We start from the raw sequence: 26,798 nt of genomic DNA on the forward strand, positions 1-26,798 counted from the left end.
ATTTATGTAATTAATATTTTTCAAGTTGTAAATAGAATGCAAATTTTACCTATTTCTTGCTGACTGCCGGTTCTGTACAAGTTTTCTAAGCGTGTTTCTCCTTCTTGGTGCTTCAGTAACTTCTTCCTCAACACCATCATCATCAAAACGGACTACAGCGGATCGTGGCTGTGGACCAGCAGACCTAGCTACTGATCTCTGACTAGAACTACCTTCTATAAGATTAGAATTAAGCAAAATATCACGTAAAGTATTTACAAGAGGACTTTGTTCACCCGTGCATAGACCACGGAAATCGTCGTTATCAAGCGTCCATACCATGGCACCTCCTAAGCCTTGATCCAAAATAAAACGTGCCTAAAAAAGTAAAAAAAAAATTTTAGAATTAAAACTTTTTTATCATTTTCAAGACAGATTTTGTAAAAAAATTAACTTTCAAGTTTTAATATAAATTGGAATTTAGTTTTTTTCCTTCTTTTATTTCGGGCTGGCTACATGGGCGTTTTTGTGGTTTCCCCCATATGTAACGTGTATACGAGCCACTTTCCGTTAGAAAGTCCTCAATGAAGGCACGACTCTCTTTAGATAGATAGTGCCCCCCTCGGGGCTGACGTAGAGTACTCTGCGAAGTACTAGCTAGGATTTGTACCTAGGCCACGGGAGTATAATATTTTTGAGCTGGTGGTTTCCGATGATCCGTGGGATTGGGCCTATCCCCACTCTTCACGGGCTGGGTGGCGTAAATCCCCGTAACTAGGGCATCAGTAGCCAAATAGCGCCTGGGCCATTGAGCGTCCAGTCACCGCTGTCCCTTGGTATTCCGTGTAAGGCCTGGAGGGAGTGGTAGCTGATGTAGCATTGGTGGGTAGCATCATTGACGACCAGTCATCGCTCCAGGCATTCAGCGCACCCCATCGTGGTCTCTGATCGCTGGGACGGTGGTATTGGTTGACCAGTGTAGCGGTGGGCCTGCTCTGCAAGTGGAGATTTCTTTGAAGCTGTTGTTCCTAGTGATGTGGGCACCGGGACCTCAGTTGGAGTGTACGACCATCTCCAAGGTGGCTTTTTGCTGGGTAGCCCGCCTCGTGCCTAATATCGGGGGATTGAGTTGGGTAGTACCAGTCGTGTAGTGTCACTGAGTTGACGAGGCACGTACAAAGTTAGTCACTTTAGATAGATAGCCCTCGAGGCTTTGCCGTAATCACATAAAATCAAACAAAAAAACACCTTTTTTATTTTCATTAAATCAAATATTTCTTAAAGATTGAAGCATCAAGTGTATTTTTATTCCCGACGTTAAAATTTAGAGTGATTAGGAAAATAAAAATTCATAAATATAAAAGAATAATTAATTTATAAAAGATAACATATTAGTAGCAAATTGTGAATAGCTTCAGTAGGAAAAAATGCTTAATTAAAATATATCTTCTCGTTAAATAATTAATTTAATTTAGAAAAAATTAAGTCAAATATTAACTATTTGCACATTGATGATGAAAATATCATAGTAAAAGTGCAGTTAAAATGAAAACAAACTTTAAATAGTGTTAAGGTAAAAAAGAAAATTTAATAATAATTAATCAAAAATTTACCCTCATCTTGGTGTTGGAAAAATGGATGCTTTCAAATCATTTAATATTTCTTTTATGGTCCTTTTCCCTCATTAATAAGCAATTATAACACATTGAAATTTCACTGCTAACAGTGTTAAATACTAATCCTATAAATATGTTATTAATAAGAGAATTAGAACTCATAATATCACACGAAACTAATTTTAATGCCTTAAAGAAGTAGGATCAGTTTTAAATGCGGAATTCGCTGTGACGGTGATTTTAAGAATAATAATGGGAAACGTATAACAGTTGGAAGTTTTACAGGACAATTCCAATGGATGGTGAACGTCCAACACCATGAAAAAATATTTTCAAATGGCAAAAATTTGGACATACAAATTCATAAGTAGGTTTTAAGAGGCATTATAATTACAAGAAACTGAACTAAATGAAAAGGAAATTTATTTAAACAAAAGAATCATTACTTGGGTTCCTTCAGTTGTTTCGACAGCTATGAATAAACTGAGCGCTCGGTTTACATTGAATTGGATTGTATTACTTAACTGAAATTCTGCACTCAAGGTACTCTAAATACTCTAAACTGATGAAAGCTGTTATGCTTAAAAATAGCAGAAGGAGCAGCCTATTTGCCACGTGAATCTTTTAGACTTTCAATCTGTGTTCACCATTGCTGAAACAGAATCGAGCTGAATACTGGACGTCATACTGTGCCATTCGTCACTCGGCTACCTGTGGTGTGCGAACGATGGTTCATGTTGGTGGATTGCTAAAAGAAATTTTCTGCGTTAGTGTTAGATTATCGAGGTGCATCTAGTAGAAAGATACCAGCTGTATATTGCAGGGATGCTACTACATGACACCGGATGCGGTGTGCCCCTCATCTTGATGCCAGTCTGATCAGTTACGTTACTATTTCAACTATTGTCTCCAGCTTCAAACCACGGGTTAACGTTTCTGCCACAATAGGAAGGCTTATGATTAAAATTTAGTCAACTTATCATTTCCAGAAAAATATGACGAAAAGTATTTCAAAGAACACAGTTTCCTTATCCTGGAGAAAGTTTTAGAAGTTATAGGTCCTAAATGTAAAATATTGAATCAAAGTCATTCTGATTTTATGAGACTATCACGTCCAAAATAACAAATATGTAGAGAAGGTTTTAAACAACAGTTTTATTTAATCTTGAACATAACACCTCCTGCTTATAATGCTAACCAACGCTATTTGAGGGTATTTAAAATAATAAAAGTTGAAATTTCGAATTAAATGTAATGTAGTCGGAAACTGGCTCAATATTTTTAATGGCGCGTTCTTAAAATCGGCTAGCGAAATGGTTGAAGCCGGAATAATCAATGGCAGATCTGGCGATAGGACATAAACGGCAGACGAGGCTGCTAAAAACTTTAAGACATTCAACCTTCGACTTAAATACTCAACCAATTAATCTGCAACATGGTGAGGACTGCGGAAAGAAGAAGTTATAATAAAGGTTTCAAATCATGTTTGGCTAATTAACAGGAAATATCTCACAAATTTAGTTTAATAAATTAAAGTTTCCTCTTTTTATTTATTTTAAAACTATGACATTGATTGAAGACTGAAAACATTTGCATAGCTTATTTTGCTAAACATACCTCTAAATTTGCATCTTGCTGACGCACATTTTATGGTCTCATTTCATGATTGCAATTTTGGTGTGTAATAGCGGATGTCAGAAAATTTACGAATTTAAAAATTTAAAATTATAATAAAGTGTTTACCTTATTAAGTACCATTTCTTCATCATCAAACCCAACCCACTGATCATCTTTGTATGCATAAGGACCAACAGTTGTAGGATATGGAGCTTCCACCTCCCAGTCATCTTCTTTTACTTTTTGGCATATCTGAAGAAAGAAAAATTAAATTTAATTATCTAAATACGTAATTTTAATGATAATTGTTATTAAGTTTATGCACTAGGAATATAGCGTGTCTTTAGAGGTGAGTAAGGCAGTTTCGATTATGCAAAATACAGAATTCATTTTAAATAAGCTAATATATTTCAAATTCAAATTATTTTATAATTAAAATATTTAATTTATAGAAACTGGCCATTATTAATATATCAAAATAACAATTTTAGTTTTCATCATCGATAATATATTTTTGGAAATAAATCTTAAAAATATCCAGTATATTCTCAAACATAAGTACTGAAAAATATTTCTTCTTGACAGAAAAACTTTGAATTTGGTTTAATATTTACCAGAAATGGGATCAATATTGATCCGGTTATAGATGAATCTGGGATATTCTGTTCGTAAATTATAACGAGAAGCATTTTAGAGAAACTAAGAAATTTATTGAGAAAAAATTTACTTTACATGTTCGCTATTTACATTTTCATAGCAGATATTTTAATGATGGCTAAATGTACCATATCTACTCTAATGATGAATAAATATATCACGTGTACTCAAACACATATATATTGATATGCTTGCATGGGCCGTGGCTATTATAGTAGCGTACTTCAAAACATGCCAAAAATGCGACAATTCTACACGGTAAGGAAAGAGAAGATTTATGCAAGCTGATAGAATAATAGCGAAAAATATACTAGTTCAAAAGAAAAATAATCTATGTTACGTATAGAATCATTACAAGTTAACGGGAAATGAAATGCTGAAACTATGCTGTTGTTTTGCTAAGAAGGTCAACATACATTGGAGACATATTTGCTGCCATTGCCAGACATATTTTCTACCATTGGAGACATATTTGCTGTTGCACTTAATCGATTTGAAAGAGTGACAGTACTAGGTATTGATGTGCGTGTGAAGCATTTTTAAAAAGTGAGGGTCCCTGACATCATAATTTTCGTCTTCTGTACAACGAATAACCATTATGCATGACTATGTACTATTATGAGTGTTCATGGGTAGTTATTAGTATATTTGCTATATTGATGCAAAGCGTCCTTCAGTTTAAAGGATTGCACTACGTAAGAATCCTGTTTTTTTTTTTTTTTTTTTTTTTTTTTTTTTTTTTTTAAACATTATTTGGTATAGCAATAGATCCTTTTGAAGATCTGGCAGCTCTGAAGAAATTCTGTTGTCTACTTTGGTCGGCCGGATCCTTTCTTTAAGCCATACCAATATGTGTTCATGTGGAAGACCTCACTTTTGCCATTCAACTGAATACATTCAGCAAGGGGTGTCTACACATATGTGGCGTTTCGAAATAACGTCAATAAATTTGCTAAGCTTATGCTTAAACACTATTGCTGTTAGAACGTGGCAAGCAATCGGTACCTATCCTTCCAGTAAGTTTAACTGTAATCTCTGGTCATTTAAGGTTGCATTTATAGATTACAGAAAGATCCGAACGTCCATAGTTGCGACGCAGGACATGAGTTTTGAGTATATTCATGCATATGTCTCATACTGCCAGTAAACGTAACAGAAAGTATGGTCATTCTTCCTATACCGAAGACATTCCAGTAACTGTCCGAAGCATCCCGTTAATAAATATAATCGTTACCACAAAAGTTTTGCTGATTTAGTCTTATATAAAAAGGCTTATTAATTTCGATTTCGATCCACGATTTATTGATGAACAATTTATATCCAGGATTTATAGATGAAACAACTGGGGTAATCGCCAGATATGGTTTCGCAATCTCTATATCAGTACAATGTTGTCCATAAGCCGTCCATACAAGATACTTTTGCGTATTGTTTCCTGTGCAACAATTGTTTTTCTTGATGTCAAAGAGGTAAACATCCTCACTCCCCCAGAACTTCAGAGGATACTGCAGACCTTCGTATGAAAGGTGTGTTTCTGTAATCCTCAGCAATTTTTTCCTTTTCGCGCCTGAAAAATAATGTTATCGTATTATTCGTTTTGTTCCACACCACCAATAACTATAGCTACATCGCTAATGGTTGGGACGTTAAAAGCTGTTCGTATTAACTGAATGGCTTTTTGTCGACCCGTATGATTACTTTCTACTCGTTAGTGGGCATCCTTTCTAATCCTGCTTTAAACATTCTTATCGAGTGATTTTGCAAATGAAATGGTCTTTGAAGGTTGTAAACGATATCTTCAAGCACGCCATATATATTAGCACATCACTGATTTGCCTCTAACATTTCACCATTCAAAAAGTAGACTTGTTAACAATTTGATCTGGAAGGAGAAGAAAGGATGGAATTTTGTGGTAAATTCGACCCAGTAACCTTAAACGTAGGCATGAAACCACTTTCTTGCGCTACACATGATGTCACTGAATGATGCCATTTGAAAGCTTGAATTGTATGCCCTTATATTATTTAGGAAATACTTTGAATCTGCTCCGCTACCAGATAAATTAGATAGCAGTGCCTCTGGATGTTCAATAGCTTTCCTTTCCATTCGAGCAACACATTCTCGGTGTTTTGCAATTATATTTCTTTACCTGATAATGGTTAGATATGACATCCTTCTGTTTCTGTTCTGTTACTATAAAATGATTAAATCATAATCTGAGTTGTAATTAAATGCTCCAAATTTTAGCCCTGGATGCCGATACACCACTCTCGATTCTTCATGCCTACATCGATCTTGTATATGTAATCCCCTCTCCTCTGAAGTTCGCTTTCCCTTACAGGTAGAAGCTTTCATACGCTCATGCTGTATGAACTTTCCCTTGCCTTAGATGTATAGAATACGTTCATACGTTCTCATACGTTCCAACTGTAAACGAAGCTTCTGTTATTCAGGTATTTTCGACGCCAAGGATAGCTTGTTTTCTTTCAGCTGCAGGTTTTTTCTGATCTTCTCTTTGGTGGCATTTCGATAGGTATAACTTGGCATCGAATTTTTCTATTCTGTATTTTTATTACTTCAGAGGGATTATTTGTCTTATCCATCAATTTTGTGTCCATTTCACTTTCGTATTGAATTGCTTTTGAAAAAAAAAAAAAAAAAAAAAAAAAAAAAAAAAAATGTTGCCACTAAATGTTATCGCTATGTATTATTTTCAAAGTAGTAAATATATTAAATATTAAAAAATTCATGGCAACACTTAACACTCTATTCAGCATTATAAAGATATGCTGCTTTTAAAGACTGTATGATTTGATATAAACGTTCTGAGTGTGGAACCCGTGCGGCGGGATTTCTAAATCTTATGTAGATAGTGGCTTTATTAGGTATTTCTTCTGCCTTCCTAGCGTAGAGGAGTGGTCAGCATACTGAGCCGGTATTTCAGAGGTCCGTGGTTCGATTCCCGGCGAAGGCGATTGCTCATTTTTCCTCTTGCTTGCTTCCAAAAGAATACCTAATGCCTCTACAGCCTTACTCTTATATTGAAGGTCAAGGGCAAAATTTCATCATAGTGCTTTTAAATCGCTTATTTTGTCAATTAAAAGAAATTGAAGCAAATATAAGATACCTTACGCACTGCTGAACAATAGAGCACGGAGGCATAATATACATGTATATATATATCATTATAACATTTAGTAAGTAAAATGCAGTAAATTGATGAAAGATGAATGCTTGACTAAAGAAGACATTAATTCTCTAGTGGATTGACGATTAGAAGATCACTGAAAATATCAGTTACGTAGCAGAAGATGCAGGGAGCTTTTGAAGAATCGCAAAATGGGGGGGGGGCAATTTGCACCCCACAATTTTGATGATGGCGCATTACATTTTTAAGAAAAACAGCCAAGCAAGAGACGTTCTTTAGCCAGCAAACACAGGCAGAGAAAGAGGGAGGGTAGTAGGATTGCAACAATATTTATAGTAAAATTTTTCGTTAATCTGATTGGCTAAAACTTATAGGCAATGCAGAAGTTTTTAAGATGACATAATGCGGAATACGTTTTCAGATATGACGCAGTTTAGAGAAAGTTATTACTAGAGACGAAGTACCCAAATTAAAAATAAGCAATTAAGAGGCATTTTAAATTATAATTTTGATTTACATTTTTTCTATCTCTTACACACACATACATATGGAATACCGCAGAGAAGAAAAGAATTTTCTTCTTATGAGGAAATTTACCTTAACAAAGTGTAAAACAACGACTATACAAAGGGCAACATTCCTTGTAAAGCAAATGCCCTAATTAGGATACGATGCACCGAAATGCCAAACGAAAATAACAACAGCATACAGGTACTGGATTTCGGTCGCTGAAAATGGTTGAGAAAGGCAACTAAAAGTGAAGCAGGGAGAGAAAAGGTCATTATCAAGAGGATAACTTGATTTTCGTTGTTTTGTATATTATTTTTAATTTTCAGCAATTTCTGGAAAAAGAGAGTACATTTGTTTATAGCAAAGCCTAAATTACAATGCGGAAAACAAGATATTCTGAGTCTTCAACTAGTTCCCGACCCATTTTTTTAAATATCGAGCATATTATTTTTTAATTAGCACTATTTAAAAATAAAGGGGACTGACGTAAACTATTTCGAATTCTCACTCGATAAGTCTCTAGTAATTTACTAACGAAATGCCTTACTTATTATATTACATTTTTAATCCTTGTGGTATAATTTTACTGCAGATGTGGTGTGGTGGTGGTGTATTTAATTATGGCAAAGCACACTAGGGCCTGGCTCGTATACACGTTACACATGAAGAAAACCACGAAAACACCCATGCAGCCAGCCCGTTCGCGGGATTCAAACCTCTATTGCAGATGAGTTGAAAGTAAACGTAATGCGTAATATACAATTAGAGTCATCCCCCCCCCCTCCTCCGCAGTTTCAGTTAACGATGGTTCGTAATGCAAGAATAAAGTATTTAAGTTTGAAAATATATGCCATGAAATATAGCCATTGAAATAAACTAAGTACTAAATCCCAACGGTAATTACTACAATATGCAGATACGTGCTCTCTTCTAACGGATATAACTAAACGAGAAGGGGATGAAAATGATAAACTTCGGAACCTGAAACATATTCTCAGGTTACAGGTCCCTCATCAGACTCGCACTTTTTTTTTTTATATCCTCCCCCCTGACGCCTATAAAAATGGCAGCAGGAAACCACGGCTCCACTAGTTAAAGCATCTGAGTTTTTCGCTCTCGCATTTAACATATATTTTTTTTAACTTTCCTTCATTCTACTTTTAGTAATCTTCTTAATCTTATTAGCGACAATTTGTTACATCTTTCGCAGTTAGAAATTTCTTATTTCAGAGCCTAAGAGTAGTGAACATGACTTGTAATCTTAGGAGAAACCGTTCGTTAGGAAGAGAGTAAAAATTTTGGAAATAATAGATATTGTGCGTGGCAGAGCGAAATCCAATAGAACAAATTTCAGGTTTTATCGTCAGAATGACTTTTCAACTCGTGAAAGATTGAAGAATAAGGAAAACCATAATTCCTGTTAATTTTCTGTCATACAAAGCCTATTATAGGGAAGTTAAAATGCTAATGACAGCAGAAAAAGCTTTGAATTCTTTGTTCTTCTTCAGCTTATAAAGATGATGATCCTCAAGATCCTTACCCTGTCTCTTCAATTAAATCCAAGTACACCATCATCCTACTTCCTCTGCCTGTCTTAGATCTTGCAATATCATCACATAACTTTTATAGATATCGCTGAATCCCTCATTAAATCATTATCCTTTTCCAAAAGGGAAATTTCCTTATTGCGTGTTATGTATAGGTAAGCACAAAACTTTCATTCTAAAATTTGTGGCCACAAAAAGTTTTTTTTTTTTTTTGGGAGGGGGATGTTGCTTTGTTAGAAAAAAGAAAGAATTTTATTTCTGCCATTTCTTGAAATTATTCACTACATTACATAATTCAAGAGCTCTATGTCTGAATTTTTGACTCGCCTTTTAAGGATCAGCTTACGTTTTCCTACTTCCTTACTTTGTAGAGTTTCACATGTTTTGGTAACATACTCTAAGTCAAGATTCAGACTTAAGCGACTTATCACTATGTCTAGATAAGCAAACAGAAACGTTTGAAGGGTGTAAAATTTCCTTTTGTTTAATCCTAAATATGGTAAACAGAAGGCACACTGGGAACATACAAATCAGACAGCCTTTATGGCGTGAACTCAAAAGTAGAATTTTAAATTGAACTAAATCTAAGTAGCTATTAGACAAAGCCTAAACGCGGAAGTTGGCTCTCAACCTACATCGGCGTGACAGCACTATCGTCGAGAATAAAGCAACGATGTAGACAGAAATGCGTATCGTAAAATATAACTAGTAACGTGGCCTTCAGCAAGCAGAATACGCTCTCACTAAAACAATCTCAACCCTCGCTTAAACATATATGATCTAATTTGCATTCTGGCAGGAAAATGGAAAGAGGGAAGTGACAGTACAGGTTCGTAACATAAAACATGTGCTTAATTAACATAAATAAACCTTGCAACTTAATACGCCTAGAAGAGATAAAGAATATGTAGCAATAGAGAGTAAATTTTACATTACTTCATATTAACAGTACAATATATGAAGTAATATAGGGTACAGTATATTTTATTATTACTTTTTAATATTAATAACGTCTTATGTTGCTATATTCATCAATTATAATTTGTCGAATTTATGTGTGTTGTATGAACAACCTATTTTACATAGCGTTCACTATTATCCGCTGTGTGCTCATTAAACAAATTACCCACGGATGCGGGGGTGCTACTGTACACCTAGAAGAGCGTATTTTTCTCATGGCGGTAAGAAGATTCACTTCTTCAGTAGCTTTCAAAGATAATACGCGCATTGCAGCAGTTTAATACGAAATACAGATAAACAAAAGTGCAATTTTTGATATTTTAGAGGAAAGACAATTTGTTCAGATTTTATCTATAATGTTTCGAACTATGGATTCGCAAAGTTATCTTTAGTTGCCCCAGATTAGCAAGAAGATATTGAGACTTTATTGAAATATACATAATAGTCCATACCGATTGAACAGCTATAAATATCTCAAGAAGAACAACAGAGGCAAGAGAAATTCTGTTCAACGAAGCACTTCCAGAAAAAATCACTGCAAGTGCTTTGAAAATGTACTTCCTGAGAATTGCCTAATATTGCCAATTCAGAGACACAAAATTTTGCCCAAATGCAACAGCAATGTTTATGCCAAACTACCAGCTTCTAATTCAGCTATTTTCAGAATTCAACCGTAGACCGGTTCAAAATTCGAAGTTCAACAACATTATGCTACCACGAACTCTCGTAAGACACAATACGATTAAACAAAAACTCACAAAATATTATTCCATAAGATTCACCCAATAAACAAATATATAAAAATAATACATAACACTGTAAAAATATATGAAAATGAAATAAAATAAAGTAAACACAAATATTTACATATACTAGCATCAAATACTGATCTATAAAATTCTAGTTTAGGGCGCTTCAAACAAAATACTATTACGCATTTTGTTATCGATTACTGACTGTTGTATCTAAAATAAAAAAAAAAGTGAAAAAAATGTTGCTTTCTTACTTCATAAAATGCGAGGTAACCTTTCTCTCTGGTAGCAGTTCCTTCCTCTCCTGGGGCTTTTGCAGGGGCTTCATAACCGTAAGCTATCTGAGGACTAGAAAGTGTATAGGATCTGCCATACATGGGAACGCCAACAACCAATTTATGACGTGGCGCACCAAGGGATAAGTAATACTCCACTGTCCATGCCTATGAATGCATATTAAAATTCATGTTTGAATTTGATGACTGAATCATTTCAACATTTATATGCAAATATGGAAAAATAAGTAAATATCTAATTGGCAGAATTTTCTTTTTTAAAACAAATACTATCATTCATTAATTTTTCAGGTATCTTCTTTTTACCGCTTTAACTTTTCTTTTATGAAGTGCCGCTTTAAAATTATTTTTATTGAGAAACTTGGAGATAAAATTCTGAAAAACATTATTTTCATTTGTTTAAAACAAAGACTTCCGGACATGTGTATTTGATATTTTGATTTACTCTTAATTTTCTACATATTTACATTTTGAGCAGCAAAATGTAAGCAAAAGTTGTTATGGATTATTAATTTTTCTAGTTATGATACAGTGGTGTTAACTAAATTTTCTGTTCAAACCTAAATCATTGTCAAAATTGGTTTTATGCTCTTTTTACTTGTATGAAATAAAGGAAGTATTGTAATCGCAAAAAATTTCGGGTATCACATTTCAACGTATTCATTTATCCCGAATCCATTTGGACTCTTTTTGTTTCCGTCATGTCTGTACAGAATTTTCGGTATGTATTTCCGTATATACAAAATAAAAGAAAGGGATCGTAAAATGGATTTGAAGTGGATTTCAAATGAGTTTTTCCTTGATGTTCGTCCGCATGTACGAACGATCGCATCTATATTTGTATTATAAGGTATTTCTCCCGCATTCTTGGCTTGCCTTCGTGGTGTGCTGGTCTACACGCTGGGCGCGTATAACAGAGGTCCGCGGTTCGATTCCCAGAGAAGGCGTTGCTTATTTTAAATCTCTTTTGTTTAAAAAAAAATCCTGAAGTCTCTACAGTATTATCTTGCAAAACTCAAAAAACGATTAGCCGTAGAACCTTCAAACTTTGTATATGAAACTGCTATAACATCTAATTGTGCCACTTTACTTTTTTATTGCAATCGGCAGAACCAAACATATATACACTCCCTTATGCACCCTTGGTCATATAATTCCAATTGCAGAAGTGTTTTAAATGACTAAAATAATCATGTTTCGGAAATGTCAAATTTAAAAAAACATTTATTTTGTAAAAATAATTAAAAACGTTTAAAGTTTTGTGGGAGAGGAAAAAACTAAGTATTTTAGTTACCTATATTTGCTAAGAATATATAAAGAAGTACATAAATAAACTCAATAATCTCGACGTTCACTGAGTTAGTAAAATCTGCTATGAAGTATTTGAGTAATATCTCGTATTTTTTACATTTTTCCAGAATCCTAAAATCAAAGCCAGGAATATGTTTTAAGAATTCATTAGAGATACACAGAGAAAAACAATATATGTGGGATCATTAATTCTTTCAGAAATCTAAAAGTCTACTTCTATCGATCGTAACAAAGTGATATTAGTGTCCCTCAAATTGCAACAATTTTTCAATTTTCTTTAATGATCACTTTCATTAGATACCAAAAAATTAATATTTATAAAGATTTGAATAAAAATGTTTAACGCTTTTTAGATGAGGATTCAAAAGATTCGGAATAGCGAAATTACAAGAAAACATTTTTTTTTTTTTTTTTTTTCGGAATTGCGAATGCTTTTTAATATTTGTGGCCCTTAAATTTTTTCATTATAGCCTAATATGAAAAACTAAAATGACGAAATCTTATAGAAATATAAATTTGAAGCAAGATGGTAAACAGTAAACTGACTGAATGATCGTATTTTGGATGAAAACTAAATAAAAACCCAATTTTTCTAACATGTCAGTAACAAATACTTACAACATTTAACTGATTCCTGTAATCCAAAGGATCCAGCCCTGAAGGAGGAAGTAAAGGAGCATGATGATGAGTTTCCTGCTCATATGCTGAGTGGTAGTCATACGTTAACAGGTTCAAGAAATCAGCATACCTAATAAAACAATTCAGTTAATAGTTTGAAATTCTAAATTATTAGCATAAAACTGGTTGCTTGACTTTAGAGATTTTTTGATATCTCAGTTTTTATTCTTCATTTTTTTAATAAACAACAAAATTAATTTGCTTTAAGAAACTTAAATTAAGTACAGCCATTTTGGGATATCGAATTATCTCTTAGCTGAAGAATCAGGTGCCTGAAAAAAGAAATTATTTACACATTTTTCATCATTGACTCTTGAAATATCCCTCACCTATTAATTCAGAATATTAGAACAATTTCTTTCAGAAATAGTACAATGAAATTTTATGTTGCATAATGTTATATGTTATACATAAAGATTATTTTTTCCTAATATTTACCCTATTCCAACTGTTAATCGTTTATTCGTTTCATACAGTGCACGCTTATTTTTTAAAGTGCGCTACCTATTTCATTGAAAAGATTTTTTTTTAAATGATTTTATTTCAATTAAATCAAAATTGATTTTAGTTCTAAATTAATGCACTTGATATGATCCCTTCACCGTTTCCTCAAAGAAAGACTCGTCGACGTAAAAAGAGTCGTAAGGTATCAGCAACGAGACATAGTCGGAGTTAAATGGGGCTTGGACCCTTAAGAGAAACTCATTGCTTAATTTTCCAATACCTAGAATGCTGCAAAAATGAAAAGAGGATATTTATAACCTCTGTTCAGACCGGGGTGGTATCAGGATGATACAATTCAAAGTTTATGTAAAAAGACGGGAACTAGAGATGCACTTCCACCTCCTTTCAGCTGGCATTGCAATGGGAGCTACCGCTCGTTTGGTAGCCTACCATTAAGGGACCGCCTTTGTTAATTTTCATATAGGGATTTTAGATTAGGGAACAGAAAAGAATATTTTTCTTGTGGGTAGGGTGACGCTATTCAACATCCTTGAATGTGACAAGCAGGCGGTTCAAAGTGGTTTTGTGCAGCTGCTAAATTTGTCTTTACAGCTGGTGAAAGGGAAAAGAAGCATTTCTATCGCAAACTGAAACAAGCTTTAGAGGAATAAAACTTATCTTATGTGGAAAAAAAAAGTAGCACATATTTGAGAGTGTGAGTTAAGAGTGTGAAATAAAGAATCTGTACTTGTTGAAATAGCATATTCAGATCTTTGAATTCAGAAAAATCAAGAGCAGTGCTTCAAGGCTGATGTGCAGCGGCTCTTTAGGATGCCACGGCACCGACCTTGTACTGCAGCAAAATATTTTGAAGATAAAGTAAAAAAAAAAATATTATAGCGATCTACTTAAAATAAATTATTCAGTCTAATTACTTATAATTAGACACGACAGATAATGATAATGATAATGGATGTGCTTTTTTCCTGAAGATGTGTCAATTTATCTTGCTTCCGGCATTTGTCAGTCTAGCCAATTGCTGAACTTTCAGAGGTAATCAAACATATGAACAAAACAGCAGGTGCAAAGTGTGCCATTTTGCTATCGCCCGCAACCTCCACAACAGGCCATGAAACGGCGCGTCAGACTATGATATTTGTAGCCATAATATTAGAAAACAATTGTGTATCTGTGAGAGGCCTGAAGCATTCTCTCATCTACACAGATCACGTATCCCAACACAGAGTTTCACATGTCATGAAGAGAATTCCCCCTGTGGCATGGTAATTATCATGTACTTGTTGCAAGTACTGTGTTGCAAAGATTTTAAATCTGTGTTTGCATTAGTTTCAATTAAATTAAAAAATGAACGTGAATAACATATAATAAATCTATAAATGGAACTAATTAATTCATAACGCTATATCAACCTTATTCGAAGATTTTAAATTACGGATTTTATTAACTTTAATTCATGCTTGTTAAAAAATAAATACGCTCAGTTACGAATTCTTCCACTAAAAATAGTCGCTTTGTTTGGAAGCACATTTATATATGAACACCTTTTTGTTCACAATTGAAAATTAATTAGAAAAGAACCGAATGACCGATGAGCATTAAGAATCTGTCATGAAGATAATTTATAGTAATTTCTTTCCAAGGCTACCACTTTACCAGAATCAAAACGCCAAGTATCAGCTGTAGTAAGAAATAAAGAAGCTTATAATTATTTACATACGAACAAATTTATTTTTATTTATGAGTTAAAAAAAATTAATGAGTAAGAAAAAGATACTAGGTTGTTGTCATTTATTCTCAAGTTTTGTTCCATTTAGTAAATTTTCCCTGAAACCTTAGAAAGTTTTGATAATTTATTAATTTTTCGTTTAAACTCAAGTACGTTAAATTAATGCTTAACCAAACATTTTAGAATAGTTTGAAAGAAATGGGAACCTAAGAATCTGATATTTAGCTGCAAATATGTAGGAATGACAAAGTGTAGCCAACAAAAATGTCTTAGAGATATCAAACTTAAGATATCAGATAGAAAATAATTATAAATTTGAATTTTTCGTGCTACATTATTATTGTTTATGTATGTTTAATAAATATTAGTAAGCTAAATTTAAAATGTATTTAAAATATTTGTTATTTTGTTAAAAAGAAAAATCCGGCCTGTCAGTTATTTTTAGATCGTGCATTCGGCCTGCATGCAATTTGAATTTGAGAAGACTGACATATGTTATATACGGTAGAGTTCATGTCCGAGACTGAAGGCGTGTCGGAAATGACGAAGGCCAGTGAAATGCGCAGGATGCTTACTTTTGAACTGACACTTCTCACAATAAACTGTAGCTCGCTCTATGAGCTGGAATGTTACCAAATTTGATAGTGGAACCAATAACGACACGAGAAAAAATATTCCTTGAAAACAATTATTTACGAAAATTGCGATAGGCGGAAAAGTGACGCTGCCCTAGTCGATGCACTTGAGAACTGGACAAATCAATAACAAAAACGAGATTTTCGTGCAACACCGCTTTAATGCAGTAAACTAATTTTTCCAAAGGGTTAGAGAGATAACACTTCAACGCACTATAGCACTTTATTCAACAAAAATACTTCCTTGGAAAAAGCATAGACCTCTTAGAATGTGACCTCCTTTCATAGGTCACACATTGCATCCTGTGCACACCATTCTCAGAGATTATACGTAACATGTGACCAACACAGCCCATGATATGCTGTCCTTTAAAGTAGTCAAGGTCGGAGTCCCATCAAGATATAGACGTTGAGCTACAAATAACCCAGAAGAAAAATCCCCGTGGGGCTAGATCTGGAAATCAAGGTGGTCATGTAAGTGGAAAAAATTGACTTATGACCAATTCTTCTCTAAAGCGATGGCACAATGGTCGTCCATAGGTACAGTCGTTGTACCGATAGTCTCCTGAGAGAAGTACAGATAGAAATTTGCATTCTGTAATGGAAATGGAACGAGGGTTAATAGAAAAGTTATAAGATATCTCTCCCGCCTTTCTAGCGTGCCTTCGTGGTGTAGTGGTTTTGCACGCTGGGCCGGTATTCCAGAGGTCCGTGGTTCGATTCCCGGCGAAGGTGGTTGCTAATTTTTTATCTCTCCGGCTTTCCCCAAAATACCCAATGTCTCTACAAAGTAATTTAACATAAAATAAAGAGTTAGAAAATTAAAATGAACTTTTAAATCAAAAGTTGAACGTTTAAGATCTCTACGAAATATAATGTTCTAAGTCATAAAAATCCCATACCTCGTACGTGAAGCAGGATTAAAATGTCCTGGGGCTGAGTCCATAAGTCTTAAATGATTATATCTGCGATTCTGAAATCAATTGCCTTTTGAAAGAATGTCCTTTCGAAACAATACACTTCTGCCAGTATTTGATAGAGATCACTGAAGCATTTCTGGAACGGACTGTTTGAGATATTCTCAAATTAAGCTGCCATTTGCAAACATTCCGCGATGGAAAACCGAATATCCTTATTCCATATGCGAAATTAGGAAATAGGTAATCTTGCAGTACAGGTCACGGTAATCTGGTACATGGTAGAAGGATAAGAACTTCTAATTTGCAGAAGAATCTGTGACACATAAGCAGGAGCATTATCGTGTAACAGCACCATCAACATATACTATACCTGAAACTGAAGCTCAAAATACGCTATAATCTTAATGTCCCCAAGCCCATTCAATACGGCCTTGCGTATATAGTTATTTCAACTACAGCAGAGAATTATTCACTTTCTATATATCTTATGCTTACATTATTTGTCTTCTTTTCAGAAAATAAAGACATCGATTCTATTTGAAGATTTTCGAGAGAGACGGAGTATTATCACCAAGAATCTCCCACTTCAGTGTTTGCTAGTTTCTGGGAGACATTCTTCTAAACGCCCATTTAATAAACAACGTTTTAGTAAACGCACACAAACAACAATTTAATAAACGCACACGAACGTGCATTTCAAGCTTCTCGAACTGTAAAATACATTATAATACTAGTAATTCCAAATATATTGGTGGGGTTGGGCAAAATGTATTACAGAGCTATATTATGCAATTACTTCGTAATTATAAATACAATGCAATTGCTTTTTGTAATTACAGTTATAATGTAATTAAACTCGCTTGTAACTGAATTAATTGTAATTCAATTACCTTGTCATTTCGCTATTTATAACTACAATTGCATTATGATGAATACAATTTCATTATAATTGTAGCAGCCATTATACTGTAATTACGAGTACAAATAATTCATTTAGAATGTTATATAATTGAATTACTTATACTTGCAAGTACATTGCTATTTGGTTATTAATCAATTACATTGCAACTTATTAATGCTCAACTATGAATCTCATTCTGCAAATGGGTGAAACTATTTATCAACATTGTTAATTTCTATTAGGCTTTCATGATGCAGGAAATGCCAAAAATTATCCATGTCCTCATTGGAGTATGAACTCCAGATCTTCCGATTACTAGTCGGGAATGCTATCAATTACAGGGGGAAAGTGAAAATTCCATACATTCTTCCCGACGGAAGAATTAGGAGAGAGGAGACCCAGCTGTCAAATCGAGGGAGTGATGAATTGTAATCCATCAAATTTTTAGTCGTGCGCCACATTTTAGATATTTAAAGTTTTTTTTGATTTAATAAACCTGAGAAAGCTAGTATGCTCTTGCCAGATTCAAACTTAAAATTTTCCGATAGCTAGTCAGACGTGCTACCAAGTAATCCAAAAAGGCACCATTGGGGATTGTGAAAACTCGTAACAATTGCCGAAAACTGGTGATGACGAAAACTCTTTCAATCTGTTATTCAGGCAAAGAATGGCAGTGATTCTACTTTGTCAAAAGTAAAAAATACAACAATGTTGTAACAAGACTTTTAAAGAACCAAACACAGATCAATAAAATAAGCTGGTGGAAATCGGAAATAAATAGAAAGAAGTAAAATAAAATCACTTGAAAGAACCAAGCATTCTGTGAAACAGAAATATAAATATACAATGTTAAATGAAAATCTATTTAATAATATGTCAAGATACCACTAAATCACATGGACTAAATGATTGGAATTACAAACTATCCGCTGGCTGTGGCAGAGAAGGCAGTGTGAAATCGATCAAGCGTTTATGCTTTGCGGACTTTAGAGATCTGTGAGGTATTGATGTTTCTGGATAGTTAGCATATGAGGACAACATCTGTTTTACCATTTGGTAAATAAATGGTGTCCTCTTATACTTCTACCAACACGTATAAATATTTTCCAACGCAGCCAGTCTTCAAACTTTTTACGAAGTGTGAATAATAGTGAAAACATCAAGTAATATACACTGGTGTGCAAAAATTAAGGACGAAGTCGAAAAATTAGCATATCAGCTGAACGAAGAGGCAGAGCGGACAGAAAGACCAATCAGGAGATTAAGTAAGGTGATGTACGGTAGCGCATGCGCAGATATGCAGGTAGACGTAATGGGGGAGTGTCTGAGTAGTATAAAACATGTTGTCGGTGTAAGATCAGTATTTCTGGCAAAGAGATTGCACGCCGTATAGCAGTTAAAATCACACCGAGTTGCTGCCTCAGCGAGAAATGGCGAGTAATCAATCTGTTAGACATCTGGATACTTTTACCCGAGGTCGAATTATTGGGAAGTTGGAGGAAGGCCGCAGTGTGACAAGTGTGGCTGCAGAGTTCGGAATTGCTCACAGCATCGTTTTACGACTTTGGAGACAATTTAACGCCTGCCCATCGGAGAAGGCGTTCTCTGTGGTGCCGGGAACACAGGAATTGGAGAGACAATGAATGGGGACGAGTACTCTTTACAGATGAGAGCAGATTCAGTCTCAGTAGCGATTCTCATCGCATACTCATCTGGAGAAAGCTGGGAAGCCGCAATCATCCCTCGAACATCATTGAAAGGGACAGGTATGGAGGTGGCGGTGTTCTCGTTTGGGGAGGCATCATGCTTGGTAGTCGTACAGACCTTCACATCTTCGACGCAGGTTCAGTCAACGAGACCCGTTATTGTAACGATATTCTTCTTCCATATGTGCGTCTTTTTAGAGGCGCAATGGGTCCGCAGTTCCTTTTCATGGACTACAATGCACCATGTCATCGCACAGTAGCTGCCGAACAGTTTTTAGAGAGTGAGGATATTGAACGTATGGATTGGCCGGCACGATCGCATTGCGCTCCATGCTACTTTTTCAATAAAGCTTCTTTTTATCCCTCTGATTTCTCTTTTAGTAAGTGTTGCTTACATTACTCATGTCCTTACGTATTGGGGATCTTACGGTATTAAATGTGTTGATTTGGAAAGCTTTTGTACAAAGTTATATTGAAAAAACCGTCTCGTCCTTAATTTTTGCACACCAGTTTATTTCATTCCTAGGTAGCTTACATCACATATTACCAGTTAATAATTATAATCCTTCGATTTGAAATACTGTAAAATTAATACACATAAAACACTTCATTTTTTAAGAGGCTGTGCTAATAAGTTAAAAATAAAAAAATTTATTATTTTATCTGTTATCATTACATTCATTCTAATAAGAAAAACTTTACGAAACCTTAATAAAAATTAACTTAAATTTATTTTAATTAACAAGCTGTTTATTATGTTAAAAATCTGTTGCGTGCGCCTACTGTTTCACCTGCTCGATCAGAATGTACATAAGAGAGACGTTTTAAATCTAAATATGAATCTAAATTTTAAGAGAGAGAGCTATTTGACAACATCAACTGGTTGGTGAGAAGCGTCTGTGGTATTATCAGGCATTAATGTTTTTCAGTATTGAAATTTCATTTAGTAGTAGTCGTGAAAACAGCACTATTAGCAGGCTAATATCTAAATTTAAACTTATAAATAATTTGCTTCAGCGTTGCCTATCAATCGCGCTATAAACGGAGGCAAATTTTGTTAATTAGTTTAGTTTTGTACTTCTAGATGAAGTCAATAAATCCTTAGTTGTTTCATAGTTGCATTTACTTAATGTAAAGTCTTTGACCATTAAAGACAGAACGAAAATGGTCGTTCTTCATCTGGCAGTCTGAAAGGTTATATTAGGGTTTAATTAAGTTAAATTTGATCTAATTGATCATTGAATCAACTGGTCATTTTGCAGAGACATTAGGTATATTTTTAGATGCAGGAAAGATGAAAAAAAGCAACCGCCTTCGCCGAGAATCGAACCACGTACCTCTGGAATACCAAAAGCGAGACTAGGGTTTTAGGGGATCTAGTTGCCAAATCCTGGGTGTGGAGAATCATCATCCACAGTCTTTTTTTTAATTCGGGCGCCACTGTAGAGACATTAGGATATTTTGTTGGAAGCCGGACTGATTAAAAATTAACAACGCCTTCGCTGGGAATCGAACCACGGACCTCTGGAATACCGGCCTAGCGTGCTACCGTTACACCACAAAGGCACGCTAGGAAAGTGGGAGAAATACCTTATAATTTAATGATTGCATTTTTAGTTTACTGTATAAGGTATTTCTCCTGCCTTCTTAGCATGCCTTCGTGGTGTAATGGCCCGCTCACTCGGCGTGTATTCGAGGGGTACGTGGTTTGAATCCCGGTGGGCGCACTGCTTATTACCTCATGTCTCTACAGGGGCGCTCGAACTAAAAGGGTGGTGGATGATGATCCTCCCCCACGAGGATTTGGCGATCGGGTTGCCTAATCCCCAGTCGCCCTTTAAAAGGGGAAGTATATAAGGTATTTCTCCCTCCTTCCTAGCATGCTTTCGTGGTGAAATGGCCAGCACACTCGGCGCGTATTTAAGAGATCCGTGGATCGAGTCCCGGTAGGGAACTGCTCTTTTTTCTTCGCTCCTGATTTAAAAAATACCTAATGTATCTACAGCTGTCATAAGAAGGAAAAAAATGAAAATCACATGATGGCAAAATGACATGTACTAAAACTTTTACGGGCTGTAACGAAGGATATACTTGGATATTAATTTGAATGCCAACGAAAATAGTATACATTTAAACAGATGATTTCTTAAAAATTATTATGATATGATTTCGAACCATAATGTACATAAAACATATTAAATATGGTGATAAATTAAATGAAAACTATTATATTTACCTTGATATTTCTGGAACATCGAATCCTAAATCTATATAATCCTTTGTAGCTGGAACAGCCACAGATAATAATAAGCGTTCCTTACCAGGCAATGGTCTCTCATCATTGATAGCTTGTCGCAGTTCCTAAGGAAATTGGAAGCATAGAAGTATAATTATATGATGCTTAATTTACTTATGCTTAATTTAGACATTATATTCACTAATTATTTATTTGATATTTAATTTAGACTTCAGATTTACTTCATTTATTTACCTAGTTTGGAAACCTGAGTGTTTATACACAGATTTTTTAGCATCGTGCAAAAAAAAGTAAGTCTTTGTGTTCGAATTTCTTAAACAGGAGTTGATAAGATGCGCCTTAGGCGCATCAAGAGAAAACAAAAGTGTCCTTCTGGAACACTGAAGCAAAATTTACAGTCTAAATACCCTGTGTAGAAAGAAGAAAATCCAAAACAATAAATACCGAAATCCCTACTTTTCTGACGAATTTGGTAACCCAGTGTTGCTTTTGAGACATACAGTCGGGTTGTCAAACATAAAAAAACTATGCATTGACCTCGATTTGAACCTGTTACAAGTTTAGCTTTTATTAGAAATAAGAGGTTCCTTTTGTATGAGTTTTGAATAACCTTGAATTTACAATCATTACAATTAACATTTGTAAATGAAAAGAAAGGAAGACATGTCGAGCTAACGAAAAGCTCTTGTCTCAGGAAAAGCGACAAAATTTAAATCATATTTGTTTTGTTCATTTGAATTCACTATTTAAATTTAAAACTGTAAATCGAAATTGAAATTAAGCTGAAGAAGATACTGGAAGGGATTGTAATATTTATTTCTAAGAAGTATGATTTAATCCATTTTTGCGATATGATTTATCTGAAAATAAAGCTGAAAATCTGAGAAGGAAAAATTGTCCCACAAATGCATACAGTTCGCATTCAAGCAACTGTATTCAATTTTCTTTGTACGGAAACCGTTTCAAAACAACTTATGGATTTTCGAAGGGTTAAAAACATTTCTCACTCTCTTTGTGTCTTTCCTTTCTTGTGTTTTGTGTCGTCCCTACCACCCCAGAAAAGCGTTTCCGAGCATGCATTGTTATGTTTTTTCCATCGTCTAGGTGTACTCTATCTCTTCCGAAAGTTTGTAACCGATTTGCTGAAACTGTCTGTATATTGATACCTGAAATGTTTTTCCAATTACAGGGTTTCTCAAAATAATGCAGAGAATGCTTTTGGACAGAGTATCTGTTTGGTTTGCTTTATTTCAATATGGCAAAGCAAGTTAGGGGTATCTGCCTAAGGGATAGGATGTCTTCGTGGAAGACTTTTCTAACGGACATTGTCTTGTATTCACGTCGTAGATGAGCAAAACCATGACAATCACTTAGTATTAAACCCAGGTCGAACTACGACTTTATCGTTCTGCCGAACGTGGGCACAGAATATACTATCGATTGGTTTATTTGTTTACGGCAAAGCACAAGAGTGTTATCTGGCTAAGGCGAGGGCTAAGGGGATGCCTTCATGGAGAACTTTCTAAGGTTATCGATAGTATATAGGTTTCTAATCTATATACTATCGATATCGTGGATGGAAGTTTTCTTACAAATATAAAATCGAATTTTTTACGGGAAAAATAATAAAATTCTGTTAAGTAATGTATTCATCGTGCTGTTATAAACTGAACGTATAAAATTTCTCATTTTAACATATAAAATTCGTGATAAAAAATAATTATTTTAATAAAATAAAATATTTACGAATTAATTGATTCATATCCTTTTTTGGTGTCTGAATAAATGTGAGAACTAATCATACAGATCTACAGGAAATCTAAAACGTTTATTGCTAAAACAAAAAAGATGAAAAGATAAAGATGCTTTTTAATGATTAATGTTTTCGTGTCTGGTAAAATAGCATAAAGACATGAATTCGTGGCTGGCCCAGTGAAAGTATTAATTAAAAATATCACTGCGAATTTCGTATATAATGTTATGGAACATCTTGTATTCATTGAAATACATTCAGTGATTCATAAACTGTAGTTCTTCTTCTATAGAGGAATATAAAAAGTTAAATTTTATATTGCAAAACTCTCCAATCCATATCGTTTAGGAAGTTTTATAAAATTATCTGTTTTAGCTTGAGAATGTAGCTTCCAAGATAAATATTTAAGGAATTAAACTCGCAGCACCTTTTTAGAACAAACACCCTGTATAAAATAAGCCATTAATCACTTTAACATAGTAATATGAGCGTTTTATTGAAACGTCCGAATATATTGTTACCTTAAAATAAATATTTCATATATATACATACATACATGGGCATATAATTCGTTTATCCTTGAAATTCCTATCGTTGCGCTTGTTAAGGAATGTATTACTTACTAAGGTCATCTACACGGGTTAAACAATTACATTTTAACATTCGGAAAGGAATACTTCTAATGATTTCTGGGGATTCATGTATTGAAAAAATAGGGCTATCCCAAAACAGACACTACCTACCTTAATTAGCAGGGCGTATCCTCTTTTGTCAGTAGTATTATTTCCACCCTCCCTGAAGGCAGGGTACTCCCAGTCGAGGTCAACCCCATCAAATCCGTACTCTCTGAGGAATTCTATGACGCTAGAGACGAACGTGCGCCTGTTGTTTTCGAATTCAACTAACTTCGAAAAACGCTTCGAACCTTCGTTCCATCCGCCCACTGCAATCATTGTCTTCAGGTTGGGATTGTATGCCTTGAGGCCCACGAAACTCTTGTAATTACCTGAAAATATTGAGAGCAGTTTGTTTACATATATATGTTTATTAACATTAATCACATTTTCTAGCTGCTAAAATCATCATATTTGGACTTGAAGGGGAGTTGCAATGCAAAAAGCCAAGAATATAATTTAATTTTATTCAATTAATTTTACTAAATTTAACTATTTGCTTTCAATTTAGTATAACGTCAAAGAAAGATTAGCATTTATTCTGTAAATCGCGAGGAAAATTCTCCCAGGCATAGAGATAATTTAGAACAAGCAAATAAAAATAACAGCAAAAATGGAATTTCACTTTAAAGTAAAAATTTTTTTTTTTTTTTTTTTTTTTTTAAATTTTGAATACAGCTTGCGAAACTGTCTAAAAGAATTTTTAGCATCTGCGAAGAGTTAAACATCTCCGCTAAAGTTTAAATTTGCGCTTTTATCCTACATTACTTAGAGTGCTTGATACATGCCTGTAAGGTTTCCTCCTTCGAATCATAAGATATACGATCTGCGTCGCAATGGCCATTTTATAAATCTTTTTTGTTATCCTCCAGGATTCATTATTTAAGAGCCTAGCAGTTATGTTTTCAACCTTTTCATATTTTGCAATGTTCACATAGTTATACTATCCGCTGTCTATAACAATGTTTTCTAACATCGGTTTTTCAAAAGTCTGCTCTCCAAGTATTCACGAAGATACAGCTAAAACAGCTTCATGAGAAGTAGTAATTAATAAGCCAACAGCAGGTAAATGTATTTTCGTAGCACATTAAAACCTTGTTGAAACATTAGGTTATTTTGAAGCACAAGACATTAAAAATGAGCAATGCTCTCGTCGAGACTCGAACCTGGACCTGTAGAATGCGCGTCGAGTGTACCGTTACACCACGAAGGCATGCGGAAAAAGGAGGGAGAAAATACCTTATATACTTCTACTTTTAAAGGGATACTGAGTGAAGATCGTCTAGCAATGGTGAAAGAGATGCATGGGCAAAAAAAAAAAAAAAAAAAAAAAAAAGGTTGAGAAGCACTGAGATGTTTAACGCGTGTTCTTGTTGCCTGCTTGGTTTCCTGTGTTCCTTTAGCCGTTGGATACGTAAACCAACGGCTAAAGGAAGACTGGAAACACGATTGCCTTAGTACTACTACTGGGTGGTAGTGTCCACTTTAAGAACATATGCTTTGAATCAATGTTTCTCAAACGTTTTTCAGATGAGAACCATTTTTATAAATTAGAATGTTCTGAGGACTACCTTACTCTTGTTTCCTTCAGAACAAATAATTTTAACATGTGTTTTTATCAATATACATATATTTTTAAAATGAAGTTTTTAAAACTCATTTAATTTTATATTTCTTAAAGTTTATGGGCGGAAATGTATATTCGGTTTTAGTAATTCAAGCTATTAGTGCTTGGATAAGTAAAATTATCATAAAAAATTTCTACGATTAAGCGTACGTAGACATATGTTGCCGGCTTATGAAATATTATAAAAAGTGATAATTAAAATAATTTGATTATCACTTTTTATAGTATTTCAGCAAACTACTGTTACACTTTAAGTTTCAAAAATCCTTTGTAATTCTGAAAAAAAAAAAAAAAAAAAAAAAAAAAAAACTGTAGTCTTTGAATGACTTACCTTGTTCCATGTCATTGTAAGGATCAAAAGGCTGGATCTGGAATTCCTCGGATAAGGATGCGAATGCATAGATGATGTGAGTACACAGATATGGGTTGATATTCTCTGGAGTGAATTTCGCTAACCCAGGTCGGTATACAGCCCAGTTAGAGTAATAACAGACTAGTTTGGGTTCCCTGCTTTGGCCCTTCTCTGCATCACCTAAAATTAATATGAAAATTAAGTAAAAAATAAATATTGCAAAAATATAACATTTCTTCTGTCTAAATGATTATTTCATAATATAACGGAAAGCATAAAATCTTAACAGCGGTTTTATGCAGCTGTTTCCTAATTATGAAATTTAATCCTATTTGTAATATGCCGTGTACTGTACTGTAAGTCACCTTATCAGTATAGTTCTGTATCTAATTAATTGTATCAAATAATTGGTGTGTGCCTTTTCATTACAGTCTTAAAGTTTCCTATCTCATTTTCTTCTTCATGATAGGGCAACTTAAAAAAAAGGAATGTCACAATATTCGGCATATCAAGGTATTAATATTGAACTTGCTCTATATTTTCAACTTTGTTTTCAGATAGACGATTACTTATTTTACAGACCCTGATAAATACGACGCGATTTAAAAATCAGTTGATTTCTAATTCGTGAAATACTGCACAAAAAATCTTAGATTACACATAAAACAGTATTGTTTTCGATGGTCACTGAGATAAGAGCTCTTCCTCAA

General features: G+C 34.3%; 1 protein-coding gene across 4 annotated transcripts in view; it reads right to left on the reverse strand.

Moving 5' to 3' along the window:
- LOC118190717 (uncharacterized) overlaps positions 1–26,798 on the reverse strand; it is a 156,802-nt gene that overhangs the window by 43,086 nt on the left and 86,918 nt on the right. For all 4 annotated transcript variants that reach the window (XM_085819382.1, XM_085819383.1, XM_085819381.1 and 1 more), the window contains exons 3-9: positions 26,068–26,268; positions 24,179–24,441; positions 21,662–21,786; positions 13,013–13,142; positions 11,042–11,230; positions 3,339–3,464; positions 50–357 (exon numbers count right to left, since the gene is read on the reverse strand). In XM_085819382.1, coding sequence (XP_085675508.1) covers positions 50–357; positions 3,339–3,464; positions 11,042–11,230; positions 13,013–13,142; positions 21,662–21,786; positions 24,179–24,441; positions 26,068–26,268 — 1,342 coding nt within the window. The remainder of the gene's footprint in view (positions 1–49; positions 358–3,338; positions 3,465–11,041; positions 11,231–13,012; positions 13,143–21,661; positions 21,787–24,178; positions 24,442–26,067; positions 26,269–26,798) is intronic.

Source organism: Stegodyphus dumicola, chromosome 6 (assembly GCF_044657685.1).
Source record: "Stegodyphus dumicola isolate Sdum_Otavi_A_Nest chromosome 6, ASM4465768v1".
In the NCBI taxonomy this organism is placed as follows: domain Eukaryota; kingdom Metazoa; phylum Arthropoda; class Arachnida; order Araneae; family Eresidae; genus Stegodyphus; species Stegodyphus dumicola.